The sequence below is a fragment of the Typha latifolia genome, chromosome 3, assembly GCF_019914945.1.
Source record: "Typha latifolia isolate L0001 chromosome 3, TyphaL0001v2, whole genome shotgun sequence".
NCBI classification, from domain to species: domain Eukaryota; kingdom Viridiplantae; phylum Streptophyta; class Magnoliopsida; order Poales; family Typhaceae; genus Typha; species Typha latifolia.
In genome coordinates, this window is record NC_133088.1 from 18,137,245 (window position 1) to 18,158,113 (window position 20,869).

Consider the following 20,869-nt stretch of genomic DNA (forward strand, 5'->3'; position numbering starts at 1 on the left):
AATGACATGCATGTTATATGTCATCAGATTCAAAGGACTTCCCTTAGAAAGCCACATCTCCTTATCATAATCCTTATAACATCATCACATAAAGCAAGCTGTTTTCGTTAATAAAAGAATGAAATATAACGGTCAATAGAACGCGTAACGGCATTTTATAATGACCATAGTATCCTTGCAAAACACCAGCAGGGAAACACTTACTAAGGTTTGAAATGTACTTTGGAAGGAGACATGCCTGTAAATTTTAAAAGCTATATAATGTAAGAAAATTAATATTTGTAGAATGGCATGATGATGCTATAGAGATGAAATATATTACGTTGAGCATGACAACCAAACCTATGTGCTTAATTGCGTGGAGTTCTTGTTTGCTTAAAAGGACGGGATTAGTTTAATTTGATTGATTTTGATTGTTGCATGCCATAAGACATCATCCATTTGATTTTAATATATCCCTTGATTCTTTCTAGCTATATACAATTAATTGCCGCCTCGTCATCACTTAAAATAACATATCTACAATATTATTATTATTTGCTGCTAGCAAGATTTTAAATTAAATGATATGTATTTTTCCATATTCATTAACCTTTTATTTAAACTCATGATCTTGAAGATTTTAAAATCTTGGGAACGACTCTAATTTCTCAACTTATAAATAGTTTGATTGCCTAGCTCTATGAATCCTATTATGAAATAAAACGAACATGAAGAGCAATAAGAAGCAAATATATATTTAAGAACACTTCTATGATGTATATTTCATTGCACTAAGTGCAATTAAGGAAATACCATTAATTGATAAGAATTAGATAAAATTAATGGAGGTGGAAAAGAAAGGCGATTAAGCTTTCGAAGCCGAGAATGCGGCTACTTGTGGCCTCATGTCTTTCACTTGAGAGATTAAATTAAATAAGAAGACTTTTGGAGATCCATTCGATCGATCCAGACTTGCTCTTAAAAATTAAAAACTATAAACAAACAGTTCGTCTACAGAAGAGCCTATCAAGATATATAGAATACAAAAGCAAGAGGTTAAACCCTTTCAACAGAAGAAGAGAAAAAGAATATATATTCTAGAACCAAAACAGTACAAGCTTTAAGGCCTCTCATGGCAATAATATAATCATCCCCCCAACTTCCACATATACTATATTTTTCTTTTTCTTTTATTTCTCTCTCTCTCTCTCTCACTCTCTCTTTGTTTGTGTATGGAGAAGTCCCTCGCATGAAAAAGTCAGCATGAATGAATCTTCTTGCACACATATTAATATAAGATTGATATGATCTCCACTTTCTCCTTGTCTTTGTTGCTTTGTGTTTGTGTGTGAGAGAAGAAGGAGAGATTTTTTTTTGTGCATGGCTCTACTACTCCCTCTTTGGTGCAACACTTACACTTAGGAGAAGCTTACAAAATTAATTACTCTCTCAGCAACCATGTGTGACTACTTCTGGCAGAGGATAGAGGATGACCAAGGAGATCTTGCCGACATAGTCGCCCGCGCCGGCGGCCATGGTCTGTCGGCTACCGTCGATTTTCCGATCGCTGGCTGGCAGCTCCCCTCGGGCTCGATGAGCTTCCCGCAGCCGTTGCCGGCCGACGGTCCTTCGGACGACTTCGGCGATCCCTTCGCCAACTTCCGAGATCCGTTGCTCGATGAATTGCGGGCCGTGGAGTTCTGCGATGCAGCTGACGCGATGCCCGGCTCGGCGGAGGCGCGCGATGGCGGCGAGCTAGTAGCTGGAAAGATGTCGATTGGTGGAGAAGAGAGGCAGCAGAAGCCTTGTGCTGCTGTCTTCTCGCGGGTGCTTCAGATCTCGCCGGACGCCGCCAAGGCCATGAGAGCGATAAAGCCTTCTCCTGCGGTGAGGTCTGCCGGAGATATGGTGAAGGTCGTCGGCGGAGGCGGCGGTGCGGACCACGTCCCCGCCGGGATGCAGATCTCGTCGCCGCGCACACTCGGGATCAAGCGAAGGTGAATTCGCGACTAGATCTCATCATGTCTAATGAATTTGGCAATCAATTCGATCATAATCATCTTCGATCTTCTTGTCTGAATTGAAGTTGGAGACTAATGCACCTTCTAGCAAGGAAGTGGAATTTTATATATGTGGATGATGATGCAAAAAAAAAAAAACCAACTCCTCTTGTTTCCTAGAATTGGCAGAAGTAGAAAGTCCATGATTTTGGGAATAGAGATAATAGGGTTTCCTTTTCTTTCTTTCTTTCTTTTCCACCCCTCTCTCTCTCTCTCTCTCTCTCTCTCTCTCTCTCTCTCTCTCTCTCTCTCTCTCTTAACACAAGGGATCACAAACCCTAAGATAAAAGAGCGCAAAAATGGCCACTCTAGCTAGCTTCATACATATATGTATATATAATATTTGTTCCAAATTTTAGTACAAGGTCATCTCATTCGTTTCTTGATTCTTGTACAGGAAAAGCCAGCCAAAGAAGGTGATATGTATTCCAGCACCACCACCAGCAGCAGGAGCAGGAAGTAACAGGCCAGGTGGAGAAGTTGTTCCATCTGATCTATGGGCATGGAGGAAGTATGGCCAAAAGCCAATCAAGGGTTCTCCCTACCCAAGGTAATTCCTCTCTGCCTCTCATCATCATATAATACTCTCAGATTCCAGCTACTAGCCCAGAGAGAGAGAGAGAGAGAGAGAGAGAGAGAGAGAGATAGCAACTGTAGTACTCCCTTTTAATTTTAATTTTTCTTTTTCTTCATCTCTTTCCCTTGTTCCATCCTCTTGTTCAAATCAGTAGAAGCACATGACCACCAGTAGAAAGTCAAAGGTAAGAATAGATTACTTACTACTAATTTACTTACCTTCTTCAATTCACGATTAAACATCCATGATCATAAAACATGGATCTTTCACCGAGTTGCTAATTAGCTGATGATAAGTTTGAACACTACAATTCAGGGGTTATTACAGATGCAGCAGCTCAAAAGGATGCTCGGCAAGGAAGCAAGTGGAGCGCAGCCGAACGGATCCGAACATGTTGGTGATCACCTACACATCGGAGCACAACCATCCATGGCCGACGCAGCGAAACGCGCTCGCCGGCTCGACCAAGTCTCACGCATCAAAGAACACCTCCTCAAAGATGTCTCCTCGCACCCAAAAATCACCACCTGGTGTGAAGGAAGAAGCTAAGGTGATCATGACATGCGCAAGCTTTAGTCCTCTGGTGAAGGAAGAAGAAGCGGGGGAGTTGATAGATCACAAGGCCGTTGATGCAGCTGAGGAGGCTGAATTCAACGGCCAAGTATTCCACCAGAGCTACAAGCCTATGATTCCTGACTCAAACCAGTCTGATGACTTCTTCGCCGACCTGGCCGAGTTGGAGCCTGACCCAATGAGCCTCATCTTCTCCAAAGAGCTCATGGAAGCAAAGCCAGATGAGAGGAGGGGAGACAAGGCTAGCTTGGATGCATTCAATGTGTTCGATTGGGCAAGCAGCTCATTTGGAGAAGCAAAGAAAGGTTTATAGCAAGACCTTGCAACAAATACATATATAATTAATATTATATATCTCTCTCGCTCTCTCAAAATGCCTTACTTGTGTGAGCAGCAAAAATTTTGTTCAAGGTCTAGTTATAAACCTTAATTTTAAGCTTCAATTAAGTTTGAATCTTGTGCTTCCATCTTTTCTTGTTAATTAACAGAACAGTCTTTAGATTAGTATAGACAAGGAAATCTTATAAGGAGGTGTTGGTGAACTGGGAGCAGGCATATGTAGACCCACATCTTTAAAATGAGTTGGAGGATGGGACAGAAAGCTGAGGAACAGAAGCTTTGCACAGGTAGAGTAAGTACGTAGTATTTGACGTGACTAGGAAAAAGCCAATATGGAGGGAGTTGAGATAGTGTTCATGTAGAGAGTGACCTCTCCTTTTTTTTACCACCTCAGAAATCTCTCTCTCTCTCTCTCTCTCTCTCTCTCTCTTCTTCTTCTTTTTTTCAAGTGGGGAAAATAGTTGCAAAGAAACCTTTGCCTTAGCTTAGCATGAGTGAGGAAAGTTGCCAAAAAGAAAGATGGCACGAGGAAGATAAAGATTGGTAGGAGAGAAATATATTACATTAGTTGTTCCTGTTCCTTGGCTTTCTATTACCTAGCCATATATATATATATATATCCAAACTTTAGCCTTAATTTTGTCTCTCTCTATTATCCTAATGTGTTTGATGGATCACACCAAATTGCGAACTATATATTAGGGGGTGTACATGTGCAGGCAACTATGAAGCTTTCTGTTCTCTCCATCATTTCAAGAGGAACATATAGCACAAGTATGCAGGGAGTAAACAGATAAAAGAGTTGTGGACTTGTTCACATCGAGTCCACCAAATAATAATTGATTCCTTTGAACATTCATTTATAGTGCTGCACAATTCAGTACATGCATGATGCATGTAGGATCAAGAACACAGCTAATTGTTTTAGTCACATGATGCATTATGTTCCATCCACATATGAGTTATTCTGATGAAACCAAAATATATAAATCTATATGCTTAAGATAATAGAGCTTAAAGAGTGACTCATTTGGTTTTGTTCTAAAACATTTAATGCATAAAATGTTTTGACTTATTAGTGTGTTCTGGAAAGGGAATTTTTCCCATCAATCACACAAAGGAGATAGCTAGGTAATGCCATAACCACACTTATATGATTTGTTCCACTTACATATTCAACTCACTTTAATGCATCAACTCAGAGTCCAAAGCTCTCTTTCACTTGTTTTTCTTTTGATTGATGGGAAGTATGAGCCATCATGAAACTATGCGAGCACTAGTAATATATATGGAGGCAACTGTAGCCATTACTTTGCTGGAAAATGGAACTACTTTGAGGCCAGAAGGTTAAGGTAACATATGATTAAACAAATGACTAGCTCTTTGGTTGACAGTTGTGTGCAAGAATATAATAAACATAAATCAAATGGACGGTGGAATAATAGCGGCATGAATCAAGCCCATCCCATCCTTATACGAGTCCAAGAAAAGGTTTAATCTAATCATAGTCAAGAATCTTTGTGTGGAAGTGTCTAAGATCTTGAAGAAATAAATCTCACTTGTTGATAGCTTTTGATGGGATGGATAGGTGGATTCGTGTTGATAGGACTAATGTCTATCAACTATATAGCTACTGGATGTTATATAGTCTAAATTTAACAGCTAATACATTAAACAAATCGGTAAGCTAATTAACAAACAATGTTTAGTGCTCTTGTTGTTGTTGTTGAAAAGGAAACCACAAGAGGAGGTGTTAGGCTAACAGCCTATCATTATCAAATTCTATTTGCTGGGTTTCCGATGATCTCTTTTTTTAACCAAAAATTAAAAAATTAAAAAAAAAATCAAAATATCATAATCACTACTATATTTTCAAAATTATTATAATTGCTACCAAATCTTTATACTCTTTTAAAAATATTCTTCCATTAGTAAAATTTAACTAATCACAATTAAAGCTAAAATTAGATTAAAACACAGACTATTTTGTTATTGTATAAATTTATTTATAATAGTTCATAAGTTATCCAATACTTTACCCAATATTATAATATAATTAAAAATTGTTGATACACGCTCTAAACTCCAAAAAGAAAGAGGGATATTTTAGTTATTTACACATGTTTGTTAACTTTAAACAATCTGTAAAGACAATTATGAAAGGCAAAAGGTTTTAGCGGCAATTATGGTTTCAGTTTAAAATATAACAGGAATTATAATATTTAAATAATTTCAGCGCCAATTACGTAAAAGAACTGAAAAAGAAAAGAAAAAAGAGGATGAAATGGATAAGAGTTTGAATCCTGGGCCACTAAGCCCATTAGGCCCAGCATAAATCCACTTCATTTTGTCCATCAAAACCCAACAAACTTACGAGGGTGATGTCAAACATTATTTGGGGCTGGCTATTGGCTCCAAAATATAAATTGTTCAGCAATCGGTAATTGGTTTGGGCATCAGCCTAAACTATAGCTTCTTTCAGAAAATCGGGCTGGGTTGGGTATTTCATAAAATTTGAAAACAAAACATTAAAAAAAAAAAATCGAACAAAACAAAACAATAAAAGTAAATAGAAATCCTCAAGGAATTCGAATCCGAAAATATCTATGCAACGTAAATATTTTTAACAAACTGAACACTATCTCATTAGCAGCGGCTGAGTCCGTATAAGCTGATTAATTTAACATAATGACTAATAGTATAACAGTAGGTTTATAGAAGATCAGCAGTCACTGTATGAAACAAGCATGTTTAACAACTTCATGAACATGGACCAAGTGATCCTCGAAAATAAAGACCTTGGTAACGTAGTATAATTCACCCACCAAAACTACAACTAATTCTAATTTACTAATTTTTCTCTGGCTATTTGCCAGACATATAATAGTGCCTCAGAAAAGTATTTCACATGAAGATGAGATCTGCATGGTGTATAAAAGGTCTAGTATTTCTATATCTTGGGAGGCCTGATATAGACGAGAGTAATATACTGTGAGGATTCTACTATTCTCATCAAAATGGGCATTTCCTTTGACATCTGCATTAGTCATCGGGGTAGTTGAAGCAGAGTATGTTATTATCAATCTGGAAATGGAGGTTAAAAAAAAAACTTTGATCAGGAAAAACAATACTGGTCATATAGTATACATAAAACAAGATAAATCAACGGAAAAAAATATTAAGGTATAAGTGTAAGAAAAGATAACACCAAAACATAACTGTTAGTGCTAGGTGCAGTTCCTTTCAAGCAGGAAGCTTCAGTTTGTCACGGTTCTTCCAGCTGAGACCGCAAATAATCATAAAGAAAATTCATGTCAGCAGACACCTAAGTGAAATTGTATTGTCATAAAGAGTGGATTCAGGTACCTTATTATGTAGTAGTAAAAGAAATCCGTGTATATGGCTGTCTGAACAAGGCCTGACACCCAAGCTGCCAGTATAGAACATATTTTCTCATTAGAACCTCAAGCAAACTTCTCATATAGAAGAAAGACAATTCTAACATTATATAAGTATCCAACCATTACTTCCAAATTCTCCAGAAGAGGGACTACTCAAGATAACAATTGAAAAACAGGATATACAATTAATTAGAGCTAAAAGAAAAGGGATAAAGACAATGCTACAGGCAAGAAAAATAGCATGTAAGTGGAGGTCCACTAGTTTTTTTTCCAAATAATATACACATAATGACAAGTACAACTCAAACCCATGTTCGCAGATTTTCTTTTTACAGAATTTGTCGTGGACCTACCAATTTATGGAGCATTTATCTTCGAACTTCAATTCATTGTGAATAAACAATAAAATTAAAACAAGGGCACAAGGAAAATGACTTTCAAGATAATTAACAGAAAACTTACGAATCCAGCGACGTTGGTGTTTCTCCATGAAAAACCGGAATACCCAATTCAGTAGGTATAATGCTCTATAAGCCCTATTATAAGAAAAGGTATTAGCACATAAACAAGTTAGCAAGAACAAAAATTTGAAGAAAAAAAAATCAACATTTAGAATGTAACTAGAAGTGCTGCCAACAGTTTATCCTGTCAAGATAAAGAAGCACCTATAGTAGGGTTCTGAATCTCTGGTACCTTCAAAGCAACAAATTTATGCATGACTTTAAATGTTTAAATCATTATTACATAGAAAGCAACACTCTCAATGAGACTACCATAAAGCTTGAGATACATGACCTTTCCCCTTTTTAAGATGCAGAAATTACAACTGTAGGACTATGCCAAAATATCACGTATCAACTCAGCTTTGTGTTTGTTTATCATACATCTTGAGTGCTAGGATAGAGAAAAATCTACCTATTCAACATTGCTTGAAAAGTAATCATGTGATCTTGAGTCAACCAACCAACTATCTCCACAATCTCTCTTATCAGTACAAAACCTGTTCAAGCATCAAGCTATGTAGGTTGAGTTAATTTGACAGGTAAAGTCCACATTTGCACTTGAACCAGGTAGGTTTGGAATTGTCCATGTCAATACCATTATTCGACCCTTATTACCCTCCATGATGAGAGAACAGGTCAATGTTTCATTCATATCAAATGTTTTGATTGAGCTACTCAACTTTGAGCTGTCCTCAAGCTGATCATAAATTGTTTTAAAAAGGCTTGTCAAAGATGAGGATAATGATGGTTTGCATAACGTTACTCCAGGAAGGGCGCACTAAACAGGGAGCACCAAATCGGATCTGGAGTTTCACATCTTCAATCTGAAAAGTCATCCTCATGCAAACTTGAATATGTTTCTCTGCAACAGTTTCTGTCTAAATCTATTAGAACATATAACAGACCTCCACTACGAAGCAGGTATTAAGGCTTAGGTTCACTTGAACCGGCAAATCTGCTTCAGGCGTAAAATCTCAGAATTTCATGGGGCGACTGTGTATATGTTAAGACTAAATTTGTTGCTCCCACAGTTTCTAATTTCTATGGATTGGATTCACATGAAACACCAAAATTTGTGTCCATGAAATCATTCAATATGTAAATAGAGTAGATAAACTAAGACACCAAGAGACCAGTTGGAGTAATGACACTCACAAAATGTTACCTTGCTGCTTATGATCCAATAGCTTTCTTATGTTTGCTTACATGTTATGTTAGTACACCTAAATAATGATCCTCAAAAGTCAAAACTATTGAATTGAACTGGTAATGTCTGGCCAAAAGGCTTCTGACGTTTATTCACAATGGTGGAGAAAAATGCAACTATTTCTCTCTATGTGAAGCAAAACGCCACAACTTAAGACCAAGATATCCATCACGCAATAGTTCATTTTGATACAATCTAACAACTCATACGATGTTTCCCTGACAACAAACATCTGCATTGGCTTTCCTATCCTTATAATTTATCTCAAACCGAAAGAATCTTCTATGGATCAAAAGGTCTACAAATTAGCAAGTAGAAAAGGAACAGCCTGACATAAGCATCAAGCAATTACAAAGAACATACCCCAGTAGGAATACATAATTTCCAGTCAAGTTGTCTATGTTTCTTGATCTCTGTAGCAAAACCAATTGTGGTAAGATTGCAACAGCTTCAAGATAAAGCGAAAATGTCCATAAAACCTGTCATATGAGAATGCCACTAAGAAAAAGTTAGAAACAATTTTAGCAGAAGAACAAGCATAAATCTGAAAACCCTATTGTACTCATAATGAACATTTCCTCCGTCAACTGAAAACCATCAAAATTTGTAGCTGACTTAATGCTTACCATGTATTCATATTATTACATCCATTATTCGGACCTACAACTTGAACATTTCGTTATAATCTGATGAATTTGTTCCAACTCAAGATCAAGAACACGCAATTTCACGTGACAAGAAAACTAGAGGAATGTTGATGGAAATAGCAACCAAACCAGAGAAACCATCACAAAAAAAAGAAAAGACAAGTGGTTACCTCCGTGACCGTGAATTGACGGTTGATCAAAAGAGCCAGCATGAAGCACGGGAGGACGAGGAAAATATGCCGGAAAGTGTCCTCATCCTTGTTGTAGGTCTGCTTGACGACCTTATGATACCTCATATACCACACGATGGCGACCGAGGTAGCCAAGAAAACAACCTTCATCACCAAGTTGTAAAGCGAGTAGTACGACGTGAACAAGTCCAGGTACCGTGACACAAAAATAAGAACATATAACTCCTGGGTTTTAAGCGAAATCCCTGAAACAATTGAATTTATTACTAAATAATTTCACAGACCGTGATGCTTCACGGTAATATCTATGTTGTTAAATAATCGCCCGCAGTAATCTTCTAAACCACCGACTCCAAGAACCCCAGAACACGAAAAAATATGCATTTCTTCCTTTTTTTTTCACCAAGAAAGGAAAGAAGGAGAGAAGGGGTACCGGCGCAAGATTTGGTGGTACGGATCTTGAGGAGAAGAAGTATGATGCTGAGGAGATGGGTCATGTCCCCAGCCAACCTGAAGGCATTCATCTTTCTCCCTCTTTCCTCACTCACTCTCTCTCTCTCTCTCTCTCTCTCTCTCTCTCTCTCTCTCTCTCTCTCTCTCTCTCGCAGGAAGACCTACTGTTGCTCTCGCTCGTTTTCCAACCCTTTGTGATTTTCCTTGCCCATTCGGTCTTTTGTAACCGCACTAGAATGAGTAAATTCGAGCGAGAGAGAGGAGAGCTCCGTTACTTTTTTGCCATTCACCTCTTTAAGGTTATCGTAGATCCGACCCGTATGATTGAACCCGTTAAGGAGTTTGGTTCCGGAAAATACTTCTTTTTTTTAATGTAAAGCACGCATTCAGAGGCAAAATTACTCTTTTTCTAGGAAAAATGAATCTAACAGCAAGTTTATTTTAATCGGAAAAAACCTTAACCTGAGGTTTTGGTCTCAGTCAATGACTAAGATTGCACAAACTAGAAGGAAATCATTTATGATAAAGATTTTGAAATGGAGGCGAGAAAAATGCACTCTGCTTCGAAGCTTAACACATGCTCCAAGAAAAGAAAAGACCAAAGATTGTGATCCAAAGGAAAAAGGAGGTTTAGAATATCAAGCTTCACATTGTTGAGAGAGGTAGTTTATTGGTCGACACAAAAGTCATATTTTGGAATAATATCCCAAAACTTTGGAATTAATTCCTTCATCAGATTAAGGCCACCACAGTGATGCCAAGTAGACATGGAGTGACCAAGGTTATACAAAATGTCAATCAAGAACAAAAGAGTTTCTTGCAGATACATTGAAAATTCAAAAAGGATAGAAAATCAAGGATCCATATGAGTGATCTGCTATTGACTGAATTCTGAGTGCAAATCCAAAAGGCTGTCAAGTGTAACTCCTATCCGCAGAAGTTGAGCCTCTTTATCACTTTGGCATAAGCTGCGTGCACAATTGCGGGCTTCCTCAGTCTCCGTTTCGCCTTCTTGGACTGTTATCAACAAATCATGGTATTAGTTCAGTCAAAAGGAAATCCTGTCTCCAAGATGCAAGTTCGTACAATGAAAATTCAAACATGACAGCAATAGTGACTTATCATCAACAAATAAAGGTCATATCTATTGCAAGAGAAAAATTTAAGCACATGGACATACTAAAACAATAATAACAAGGTTCACATCAAGATAGAACTCTAGTGTTCACATCTTCTCATGCTTGAATAGTGAGTTGACCTTCTTTAGGTTTGTCATTTTGGTCGCTTCAGCTAAATGGCACACAGATCTTACAGAGGTAAGAGTCCAGTGATGTCTTAGTTGTGAGAACTTCCTGCCAAACATGATCTGAAATATTTCATACAAGCAACGTGTAATTTCAGATGGTTGTCTTCCGGTTGACTATCAGTTATAAAAATATGTCAATTCTTTTTGAGTCATTTCATCTTTGAGTTGTACCCTAGCCAACCTCATATTGCTAAAAAAAAGGTTCGGAAGCAGATGAGGAGATATTACATTTTCAAATTAACTGTACAACCAAAAATACCTTCGACGACAACAAAATATAACAACACAAAAATGTCGAACAGCACATTTCTTCCTTCAGGTTATTTGGAAGAAAAATGAACTCCATATATTTCGAGAAAAAACAAAATAACATGAGGCAAAAATAAAAAAACAGCTCCTGAATAGACTAAAGCCTAAAGATAAGACCCCAAAAGTAATTACTCTTGGTTCTCAATATGTAAGGGAAGCGACACTTATGACCTCATGGGCAGATTCAATTTGAAAGAGGAAATGTGTTACGACGAAAAGAAAATGAACTTTTAGTTGATTTCATAACTGACATTATACCAGCTAGTTGTGTTGTCTTCTTCATTGTGACATTTTAATGTCTGTTACAGTATTTGGAAGAGTAAGATGTCACCTATTGCTTTGCCATTATTAGAGAAGCATTTGGGAACAGAAATATTATCTATCCTCGTATTATATTATTTTATCTTGAGAAGATTTGCTTAATATCTACTTCACTTTTACTGTTGAGCATATCATAGGTTTCTGGAATTACTGTTTGGAATGCTCAAGTCATTTTATTGGACAAACTATATTAGCATGTTTCCTGAATTTAAGAATATATCAGAGCACTCTAACTTCATCAAATTCTTACACCTAACATATTAGAGCAGTATAAAACTATAAATTATGCTCCATAATCCTTGGATATATAAAACCAAAAATATTCTTTTCATGATACCTAAATCAATTATGTTGCATAAATCGTATTTGCACAATAAAATCAGAACGGGCCTACCTTCAAGTGTGCATTATGCCGCTTTCCTGCCCTCCATCGTCGAATTTGTCCATCATTCATAGTCCTAAATCTAAACTTCATGGACCTAATCAAATCGACAAAAGGGGGGGAACTTTAGAGTACCAGTAAAACAGACAAACTGAACAAAATCCCCCGCTCGGGGTAAAAGGATCGAACTTACGAGGGAGCCTTGAGCTTGTACTTCTTCACTTTAGAAGTAGTTGGTGTTAACGGAGCTCTCGATCTACCCTTCACCGCGAAATGCCGCGCCTGCGTCACCTGAATCCGCACCACGAAGCAAGTAAACCTCACAAATCATACATCAAACCCCAACATAATATTGATCAAAGAATCATCTACTCTCCCAAATCATATATCATCTAATTAGAATAAAAAGGACGAGTACCAAACTCACCGAAACGGGAGGGAGAGAAGGGAGAAACCCTAAACCCACCATCTGGCGACGGAGCTCCGTGGAAGGAAGGTACCCGGCGGAAACAGGCTTGAGAATGGATCTATTTACGGGTAACGCCACTGGCTCGAGACATCGAAGAGGGACGGGAGCGACGGTAGAACGGGAAGAGGAAAAGAACCGGCGGCCGAGTTTGATACAACATCGCTGCATCGTCTCAGTTCCTCTCTCTCTCTCTCTCTCTCTCTCTCTCTCTCTCTCTCTCTCCAAGAAGCAGCAGTGTCGAAGGCTTTTGAGTATGGCCTTTATGAAAGGTCCACCCATGGCCCATGGGCCGTCATTGCTAAACTTAAAAATGAATTTTACACTCCACACCCTAAATTATTGCTCTATTTTCACATTGAGCCCCTTTGTTCTTCCTTAACATTTTTTTTTATTAACTCAGTAACAAAAACTGGGTGCATGACTAGTTAAATACTTAGATTCATTTGAGCCAAATTAACAGATAACTAATCAGTCATTAGATAGCGTTATCAATTATCTTCTTAAAATACAGAATCCATTCTAAGCGTATTATCTGTTATATATATATAAAAAAAAAAACTGGCCGTATTATCCAATCCATAGGATTAATATTAGAAATTCGAATAGGGTAATACCATTCTAAGCGAAAGAGATATTAGAAACTAATTCAGAATCAATCCAAAGCGAAAGTTCCACTTGCCGGCGCTGTCGTACGATGACAAGTGTCACATTGTAGAGTGTGCAGCGGCTTAGTGGAAACAGAGTACGTGGCAGTAGAGGACATTTGTTGGACGCCACGAATATCGTATATTCTTTATATATAACGAAGCGAAAGTTAGAAGTCCAAAGGCGTTAATCATCCAACCCGAAATGGAAGCTGTAGCAGTAGTCGAAGTGGAGCCCAGCAATTCATTCATAAGAGGAGGTGGTGGTGGTGGAAGAGAAGAAGATACTGATCCTTTGCTATGTCGTCAGGTATTATATCTTCTCTTATGTTATTCTTCTTATTGAAAAGGAAAAGGTTCTGAAGTGTGTATATCGCCTTATTAGCATCTTTTGCGAGTAGAACAAGATGAAAGTATCACTTGGGAAATCGGAGGGTCAGCCAGGTGTTACAAAACCTTTGATTGGAGAGCACCTACCATTATATTGGGTAATCATAGATTTTCTTGTTTATACTCTCTAGTTTACCTTGCACACAAATGGGATTTTAATGTTTAAATTCCTAGAGTAGTTGGCAAGTAAATATGATATTAGAGCAAATAATAGAGCTTCTAAGTTTGTAAATTTTTTATTTATTTATTTAAATCAAGTCTATTTTGCTCAATTTTGCGGTACCATGTTAACTCACTTGATGCAATTGACAATATAGTTTTATTTAGTTCTAAATTATTTTAAATTGGGGTCTCAAATGTTATGTGATATATGAATTTACTTGCGCTCCCATTTTAATTTGTTGTGCTGGCAATCTGAAATGGTGGAGTATAGTGGAAGCGATTCCAAAACACTCACAGAATAAATTCAATAGGATAATAAAAAATTATGATAAATTAAATATTAGCAAAGCCAATATCAATACCAAATGAAAAATACTTAATTAAGATGCTAGATGTAGAAATATTTTAATACTCAATCAAATCACAAATTGATTGATCACAAATAATCAAAATAAATGCAAACCACAAAAAAGAGAAAACGAGAGATATAAAATTTATATGGTTCGGCGATGTGCTTACATCCGAGTTGTGCAAAACTTTAAATCACTAATCCAGTACAAATAGAGATACCAATAGATAAGATTTTCTTCTCTTCAATCTCTCAATAAAGGAACACTATCTCATAGAGCTTTCTTTTCATGCAAACATTTTCTTTCTTACAACTTGATTTCATACTAAATTTTAAAACTCAACATCTCTATTTATACGACTGACTTAAGGCTAAAGAAAAAAAGTCGTGGGCTGTTCGAAGGATGGGTGACGTTCTAACATCTATACACTGCTGCAAACATGTTCTACAAATTGTTCAAACGGGTGGATAGTGTTCGAATGTCGGTGCACCGATGGTAACCCGTCTGAACATCTTTTGAATATTGGTCCCTTCAAAACTCTCAGCTATTTGAACGTCCCAACGTCGTTCAAATGTCTCCATCTCGTTTGAATAGCTGGACTTCGTTTGAACGTCAGCATATAAATCTATAACGCCATCAATTTGTAATGAACGTCATTCGAATGGTTTTCTTAATTTCGAGCCAAATTTCAAAGGTTTACTAATTGGCAACTTGTTTTAGTTGGAGATAGACGAAATGCAGAAATGGCAAGCAGCGCTCTGATATTAACATCTAACATATTGTAGCAATTTGGGAATCTTCGTTATAATAAAGCTATTAGTGCTTCACTCCTTTGGATGTTTAGAAATGAAGTAAGTTTCCATGAACCTGCAGGATTTGTGTGCTTGGAGAACCTGGGTTTCTTTGGCATTTCTACGAACATGGTAATATATCTCACGAGCATCCTTCATGAAAGCAATGCCTCTGTCGCAACCAGTGTCACTACTTGGGCTGGAACGGGCTACTTTGTACCTTTCCTTGGAGCAGTTGTAGCTGACTCATATCTTGGAAATTACTGGACGATCTTCTTCTCTTCATTGTTGTATCTTGCTGTATGCCTTTTGGAATTCTTTGCCACTTTGCAGCTTCCCCTGGCCTGAATAAAACTAGAGATGTAGTCAGTCGTTGACCGTGATTCTTCTGCTCATGTTTCTGCATGGTTCTCCTTGTTGTAGGGAATGGCAACTGTTACCCTTTCAGCCTTGTTGCAGTCGTTGAAGCCGCCTCCCTGCGATGGAAACTCATGTCCGTCAGCAACCGGAGCTCAAAAGCTCTTCTTCTTCTTTGGTTTGTACCTCATAGCTTTCGGCAGCGGCGGAGTGAAGTCATCACTGCTTCCGCTCGGTGCTCACCAATTTGATGAGGAGAATCCAGCTGAGAGGGTAAAACAATCGTCCTTCTTTAACTGGTTCTATTTCTGCATCAATGTCGGGGCCCTGGTATCAAGCACTCTAATAGTTTGGATACAAGAGAACGTGGATTGGGCGCTTGGGTTTGCCATCTGCGCTCTTTGCATCGCTGCAGCTCTAGGAGTTTTTCTTATTGGCACACCAACTTACAGGGTGAGAGAATCAAGAGGCAGTCCAATGAAGCGAATACTTCAGGTTCTCGTTGCTTCTTTCCGTAAGGCCAACCTGAATTTGCCTGCAGATTCTAGTTGCTTGTATGAGGTGCAGGGTAATAACTCCCACAGTCGAGGAGATCAACGATTAGAACGTACAAGGGATCTCAGGTACTATATACAAAAGTTCTTGCTTGTCTTGTCGTTAACTTGTTACCACTCAGTAAACTGCTAGCCAGAAAGTAGAGAAATCTTCTTCAGTATCTGTTTAATTGCAGTGCTTTTCAGATTCTTAGACAAGGCTGCCATATTGTCGGATTTGGATTTCAAAGATGGTGGTACCGGTAATTGCAGTCGTTGGAGACTATGTACAATTACCCAAGTTGAGGAATCGAAGCTACTTCTAAGGTTATTCCCGATTTGGGTGACCGGCGTCGTATACTCCGCTGGATATTCCCAGATGTACACGACATTCGTGGAACAAGGGAGATCAATGGACAAGAAGATAGGATCCTTCTCCATCCCTCCTGCATCTCTCTGCGCCTTTGAAGTGCTGAGCGTCATGTTTTGGGTTGTGCTTTATAACACGGTCATTCGTAATATCGTGCTTAGATATTCCCGCGGCGGTCATGGACTATCCGAGTTGCAGAGGATAGGGATTGGGTATGTCTTGATGATATTAGCCATCGCAACTGCTGCAGTTGTGGAGGCCAAGCGATTGGAAGGCGCACATGATGATGATAATGGCAAGCCGATTAGCATACTATGGCAACTTCCGCAGTTCTTCATCGTGGGTGGATCGGAGGTCTTCTGTTGCATTGCGCAGCTGGAGTTGTTCTACGATCAAGGCTCTGACACTATGAAGAGCATGTCTACAGCCATATCCCTGCTAGCAATTTCGTTAGGTAACTACCTGAGCTCACTCATAGTTACGGTCGTCAACCTCGCGACCACCGCCGGCGGGCGGGGGTGGATTCCAGATGACTTAGACGAGGGGCACCTTGACTACTTCTTCTGGTTGCTAGTGGCTGTTTTTGTATTAAATTTTGTTGCTTATCTTGCTTGTGCGAGGAGATTCACATTGAGGAAAACGACCAAGTGACTTTTCTCAATATTTAACCATCATAACGATAAAGAAATTAAAAAGAGACTCTTTGTTTTCTGGCTGGCTTAATTGTGCCAGGCTGTAGAACAGTACAACTAATTATTTGATTACTATTCTCATTTCAGCATGAGGCAGCATTTGCATGTGCGAGTGGTTATTATTTATTAAGTGTAGTTGAGTGTCATTAGTACTCTAATGTATCATCTCGAAAGGAGGAGTAGGTGCACGTCCTAGTTGCGTTCTCTATCTTCAAAGAGAGGTAAAAATATTATTAATAATAATAAATAAATAAATAATTGGACCCGAAGATTTGATATAACGATGACTCACGAGGCTTGACTTCCATATACCTATCGTGAGTTCTAACCGCGAGCACAAGCTTGGTTGGAACTTTCCAAGCGAAAAGAAGAGAGGAGAAGGGAGGAGCCGCACTGCGCAAGAGCTAGCTGTGGATTTTGGGAGCTCCATGGAGAGAGGAGAGCAGAGGCCTTTGCTCGATGAGGTAATTCCACATAAATGTTTTCTTGGGTTCAAGTAGATTAGATTCTTCTATCTCCATAAATAAAAGGAAGTAAATGAAAGATAATTAGATGCGTTGATTAATTCATTCTGATTCGAGCAAGCAATTGGATGCTTGTCTTCAACATCTTAGCCTGTGCAGCTTCTGGTACCAATCTCAAGATCCTACATCTTGGATATATGGTTATCTCAGGGCAATAGTTTTGCAAGCGGAATAATAAGGCATGGCAAGTTGGATAAATAGTTGTGGCCTTCCAATTAATAGACCCAGTCCAGGACAAATTAGAACGAAATCCCTATATTTCTGTAATAGGTGTATCTTAGACACCCAAATTTTATCCATTATACAATAAGTAAAATCAAATCATTGGAGCAATAAAATGCCCAATCATATCTTTTTGTAATCAAATCAATTTCTACCAATAGTTTCAAATAGAAACATTATGCAACTAGCCTTTACCCAAAGAATATTGCTAAGGTAATTCATCTTTCTTCAATAGTTAATCCCATTAAGTGCTAGATTCTTCATGCGTTTTCCTTGTAGCATGTGGTCGACTAGGGCTCTCCCTTCTAATGCTCTCGTAGTTCAGTTGGTAATACTTCTCTGAGATGTAGCCAATATAAACTTTTCACCTGCAAAGCTTTGGCAGAGACAGTATCAAGACGGTGCATCACGGGAAGCAAATGATGGCCCACGGTTACAGAGAAAACCTTTCGACTGGAGAGCACCAGCAATTGTTTTAGGTAAGGTTCTCATCTGTGAAGTGGACACAAACAGATTCAATGGTTCTAAGAGTAAATCATGCTGAACAAAAAGAAGAAACAGATTCTTATTTCTAAGTAACTGTTTTCTGATTGGTATCATTTCATTGAGCTTGCAGGATTTGAATACTTGGAAAGTGTAGCTTATTCTGGAATTGCTCTGAATTTAGTCATATATCTTGGCACTGTCCTCCATGGAGATAATGCCTCAAATGCGGCAACTGTTGATGCTTGGACTGGAACAACTTTTCTCGCGCCATTAGTTGGAGCTGTCATAGCTGACTCCTACTGGGGAAAACACAAAACAATAGTCATCTCCCTTATAATATATCTATTGGTAACTCAATATTTAGTACATGAGGCTCCTGCCAATGCTGAAGAGACTTCTTTTCTAGTACCGTATATCTCAATTAGAGAAAATTTATCTTCTATTTATCATATGTAGGGAATGCTAATAATCACTTCCTCTGCTATCATTCCATCTCTAAGGCCTGCAGCATGTCAAGGAGGATCATGTCCCCCTGCATCCATGGCTCAATATCTTGTATTCATGTCTGCATTGTATCTTGTTGCTATTGGGACTGGAGGTGTCAAGTCAGCTTTACTTCCTTTTGGAGCAGATCAATATGAAGATGATAATCCCGAAGAGATTGTAAAGAAACAGTCCTTCTTTAGTTGGTTTTTTGTTGCCGTCAACCTTGGAGTGCTTACATCAGGTAGTCTTATAGTCTGGATACAGCAAAATGTAGATTGGGCCCTTGGATTTGGCATTGCTGCTTCGTGCTTGGTTCTTGCTTCTGTGTTCTTTTTCGTAGGAACACCAATCTACAGGTATCAGATGCCAACTGGCAGTCCATTGAAGAATGTTATTAAGGTTTTAATTGCTTCATTCAGGAAGATGAGCTTGGAAGTTCCCACAGATAGCACTCTATTGTATGAAGTGCATAATGATAAGGACTCGGGCTATCTAGAACCACACAAATTAGCACATACTGATGAGTTCAGGTACTTCTACTAATTCAACTGAGAGGCTTTCCAACTAGTCCACTCTTCTTCTTCTTTTTTAATACTTGTGACCAGATGTACTAATTTCTAGTGCTCTACTGTACTATTTTAAGAATTCAAAGGATCATCGCTGAAGACTAGCAAAGTTACTTTCTCTTCAAAACCAATTTATTTGAGTTTGAGTACTATCATAACAAACAGTAGATTTCATCTGTATTTGTGGCATTTGTATAGACAAACCTATTATCCAAGTTACAATTGCTTGATACCTGCAAGGAATACAAATATTTGATGCAATCTCCATTTTTCTTTCAGGTGCTTAGATAAGGCTTCTGTTGTTACAGATTCGGATCAGAATTATAGTGACCCTCAGAGTTCATGGAGACTGTGTACTGTGACTCAAGTCGAGGAATTTAAGATCCTTGTACGCATGCTACCAATATGGGCAACGGGTATCTTATATTCAGCTGCATGTACTCAAATGACCACTACATTCATCCAACAAGGGAATGCAATGAACACCAAGATTGGATCCTTCTCAATTCCTGCTGCATCCTTGACTTCCATTGAAGTGATATTTATGATGGCTTGGGTCTTTATCCATGATAAGATTGTTAATCCAATCGCAAGAAGGCACCTTAATAACCCTTTGGGACTCTCGCAGCTGCAGCGGATGGGAGTTGGTCGTTTCCTGGTGATCCTAACAATGGCAGCGGCTGCATTAGTGGAGCTATGGAGATTGGAGAGTGCAAAGTCTGGTCAATCGATAAGCATAGCCTGGCAAGTCCCTCAGTATGTAATTCTAGCAGGCTCTGATGTATTCTGTGGCATTGCCCAACTCGAGTTTTTCTACGGTGAGGCTCCTGATACGATGAGGAGCATGTGCTCGGCATTCTCATTCCTTGCGATTTCGCTTGGCAATTATCTGAACTCGTTCATCATCACGATCGTTACTCTCATTACGAGGAGCGGAGGGAGGCCAGGGTGGATCCCTGCTGATCTGAACGAAGGCCATCTAGACTACTACTTCTGGTTGTGGACAGTCATAAGCTTATTAAATTTTGTTCTATATCTGGTTTTTACAAGGAACTACAAACTGAAGAAAGCCATAATACCATGATGGAGATTACTCAAACAGTTGAACTATGAGTTGCATGCACTTTCTTATATTGTGTATTGCAAATGTCATTAATAAATATTCAAACAATTTGGAATTATGACTTACTATTCTTAAAGCTTTCATTGCTGCTGTTGATGCTGTGACATATAATTATTTTCTTTTGAGACATACTGTGGCATATAATACCTTCATCTACTTCGTCAAAATATCTGCTCTATTTCTGAGGTGTGTGATGATTTAACTGGATTTTGTCGACTTTGTGGACCTCGTCATTATTTCTCCTATCACATCAACGTGCGAGATCGAGCTAAAAGACAGCTTCCACGCGAGAGCATCCCTCTGCAAGGCTGGAAGAAGGTGGGACATCCTTATCCTGTATCTGTTACATTTTCTTTAAAGTTTTTTCTTTAGGGAGTTTTTTTAATTATTTTAAAAGTACTTGAAACCTATCCATCTATTGAAATTAGGGAATAATATATTTCTCTTATCGTT

General features: G+C 38.4%; 5 protein-coding genes across 6 annotated transcripts; 3 read left to right on the forward strand and 2 right to left on the reverse strand.

Moving 5' to 3' along the window:
- Positions 1-1,104: 1,104 nt before the first annotated feature.
- On the forward strand, positions 1,105-3,657 carry LOC140785324 (probable WRKY transcription factor 14). Its single transcript, XM_073133170.1, has 3 exons — positions 1,105-1,979; positions 2,440-2,592; positions 2,935-3,657. The coding sequence occupies exons 1-3, from the start codon at positions 1,441-1,443 to the stop codon at positions 3,503-3,505; spliced, it is 1,263 nt and encodes a 420-aa protein (XP_072989271.1). The 5' UTR covers positions 1,105-1,440; the 3' UTR covers positions 3,506-3,657.
- Positions 3,658-6,224: 2,567 nt separating this feature from the next.
- LOC140783377 (ER lumen protein-retaining receptor-like) lies at positions 6,225-10,203 on the reverse strand. The gene is made up of 7 exons (XM_073130252.1): positions 9,914-10,203; positions 9,460-9,725; positions 9,006-9,121; positions 7,395-7,468; positions 6,898-6,961; positions 6,751-6,811; positions 6,225-6,615 (listed from the first exon to the last, which is right to left on the reverse strand). Exons 1-6 carry the CDS (start codon positions 10,002-10,004, stop codon positions 6,775-6,777), a joined length of 648 nt encoding a protein of 215 aa, XP_072986353.1. The 5' UTR covers positions 10,005-10,203; the 3' UTR covers positions 6,225-6,615; positions 6,751-6,774.
- A 396-nt stretch (positions 10,204-10,599) lies between these two features.
- Positions 10,600-12,953, reverse strand: LOC140783320 (uncharacterized). The gene is made up of 4 exons (XM_073130176.1): positions 12,679-12,953; positions 12,445-12,542; positions 12,264-12,348; positions 10,600-10,950 (listed from the first exon to the last, which is right to left on the reverse strand). Exons 1-4 carry the CDS (start codon positions 12,886-12,888, stop codon positions 10,861-10,863), a joined length of 483 nt encoding a protein of 160 aa, XP_072986277.1. The 5' UTR covers positions 12,889-12,953; the 3' UTR covers positions 10,600-10,860.
- A 2,149-nt stretch (positions 12,954-15,102) lies between these two features.
- LOC140784639 (protein NRT1/ PTR FAMILY 8.3-like) lies at positions 15,103-17,032 on the forward strand. The gene is made up of 3 exons (XM_073132137.1): positions 15,103-15,357; positions 15,481-16,037; positions 16,155-17,032. The coding sequence occupies exons 1-3, from the start codon at positions 15,103-15,105 to the stop codon at positions 16,966-16,968; spliced, it is 1,626 nt and encodes a 541-aa protein (XP_072988238.1). The 3' UTR covers positions 16,969-17,032.
- Positions 17,033-17,296: 264 nt separating this feature from the next.
- On the forward strand, positions 17,297-20,474 carry LOC140783834 (protein NRT1/ PTR FAMILY 8.3-like). 2 transcript variants are annotated; one of them, XM_073130913.1, is made up of 5 exons: positions 17,297-17,473; positions 18,132-18,234; positions 18,372-18,589; positions 18,698-19,257; positions 19,573-20,474. In XM_073130913.1, the coding sequence occupies exons 1-5, from the start codon at positions 17,438-17,440 to the stop codon at positions 20,375-20,377; spliced, it is 1,722 nt and encodes a 573-aa protein (XP_072987014.1). In that variant the 5' UTR covers positions 17,297-17,437; the 3' UTR covers positions 20,378-20,474. The 2 variants fall into 2 exon arrangements, with proteins under 2 accessions (XP_072987014.1, XP_072987013.1); XM_073130912.1 differs by having other exon boundaries at positions 17,303-17,473; positions 18,141-18,234.
- The last annotated feature ends 395 nt before the right edge of the window (positions 20,475-20,869 follow it).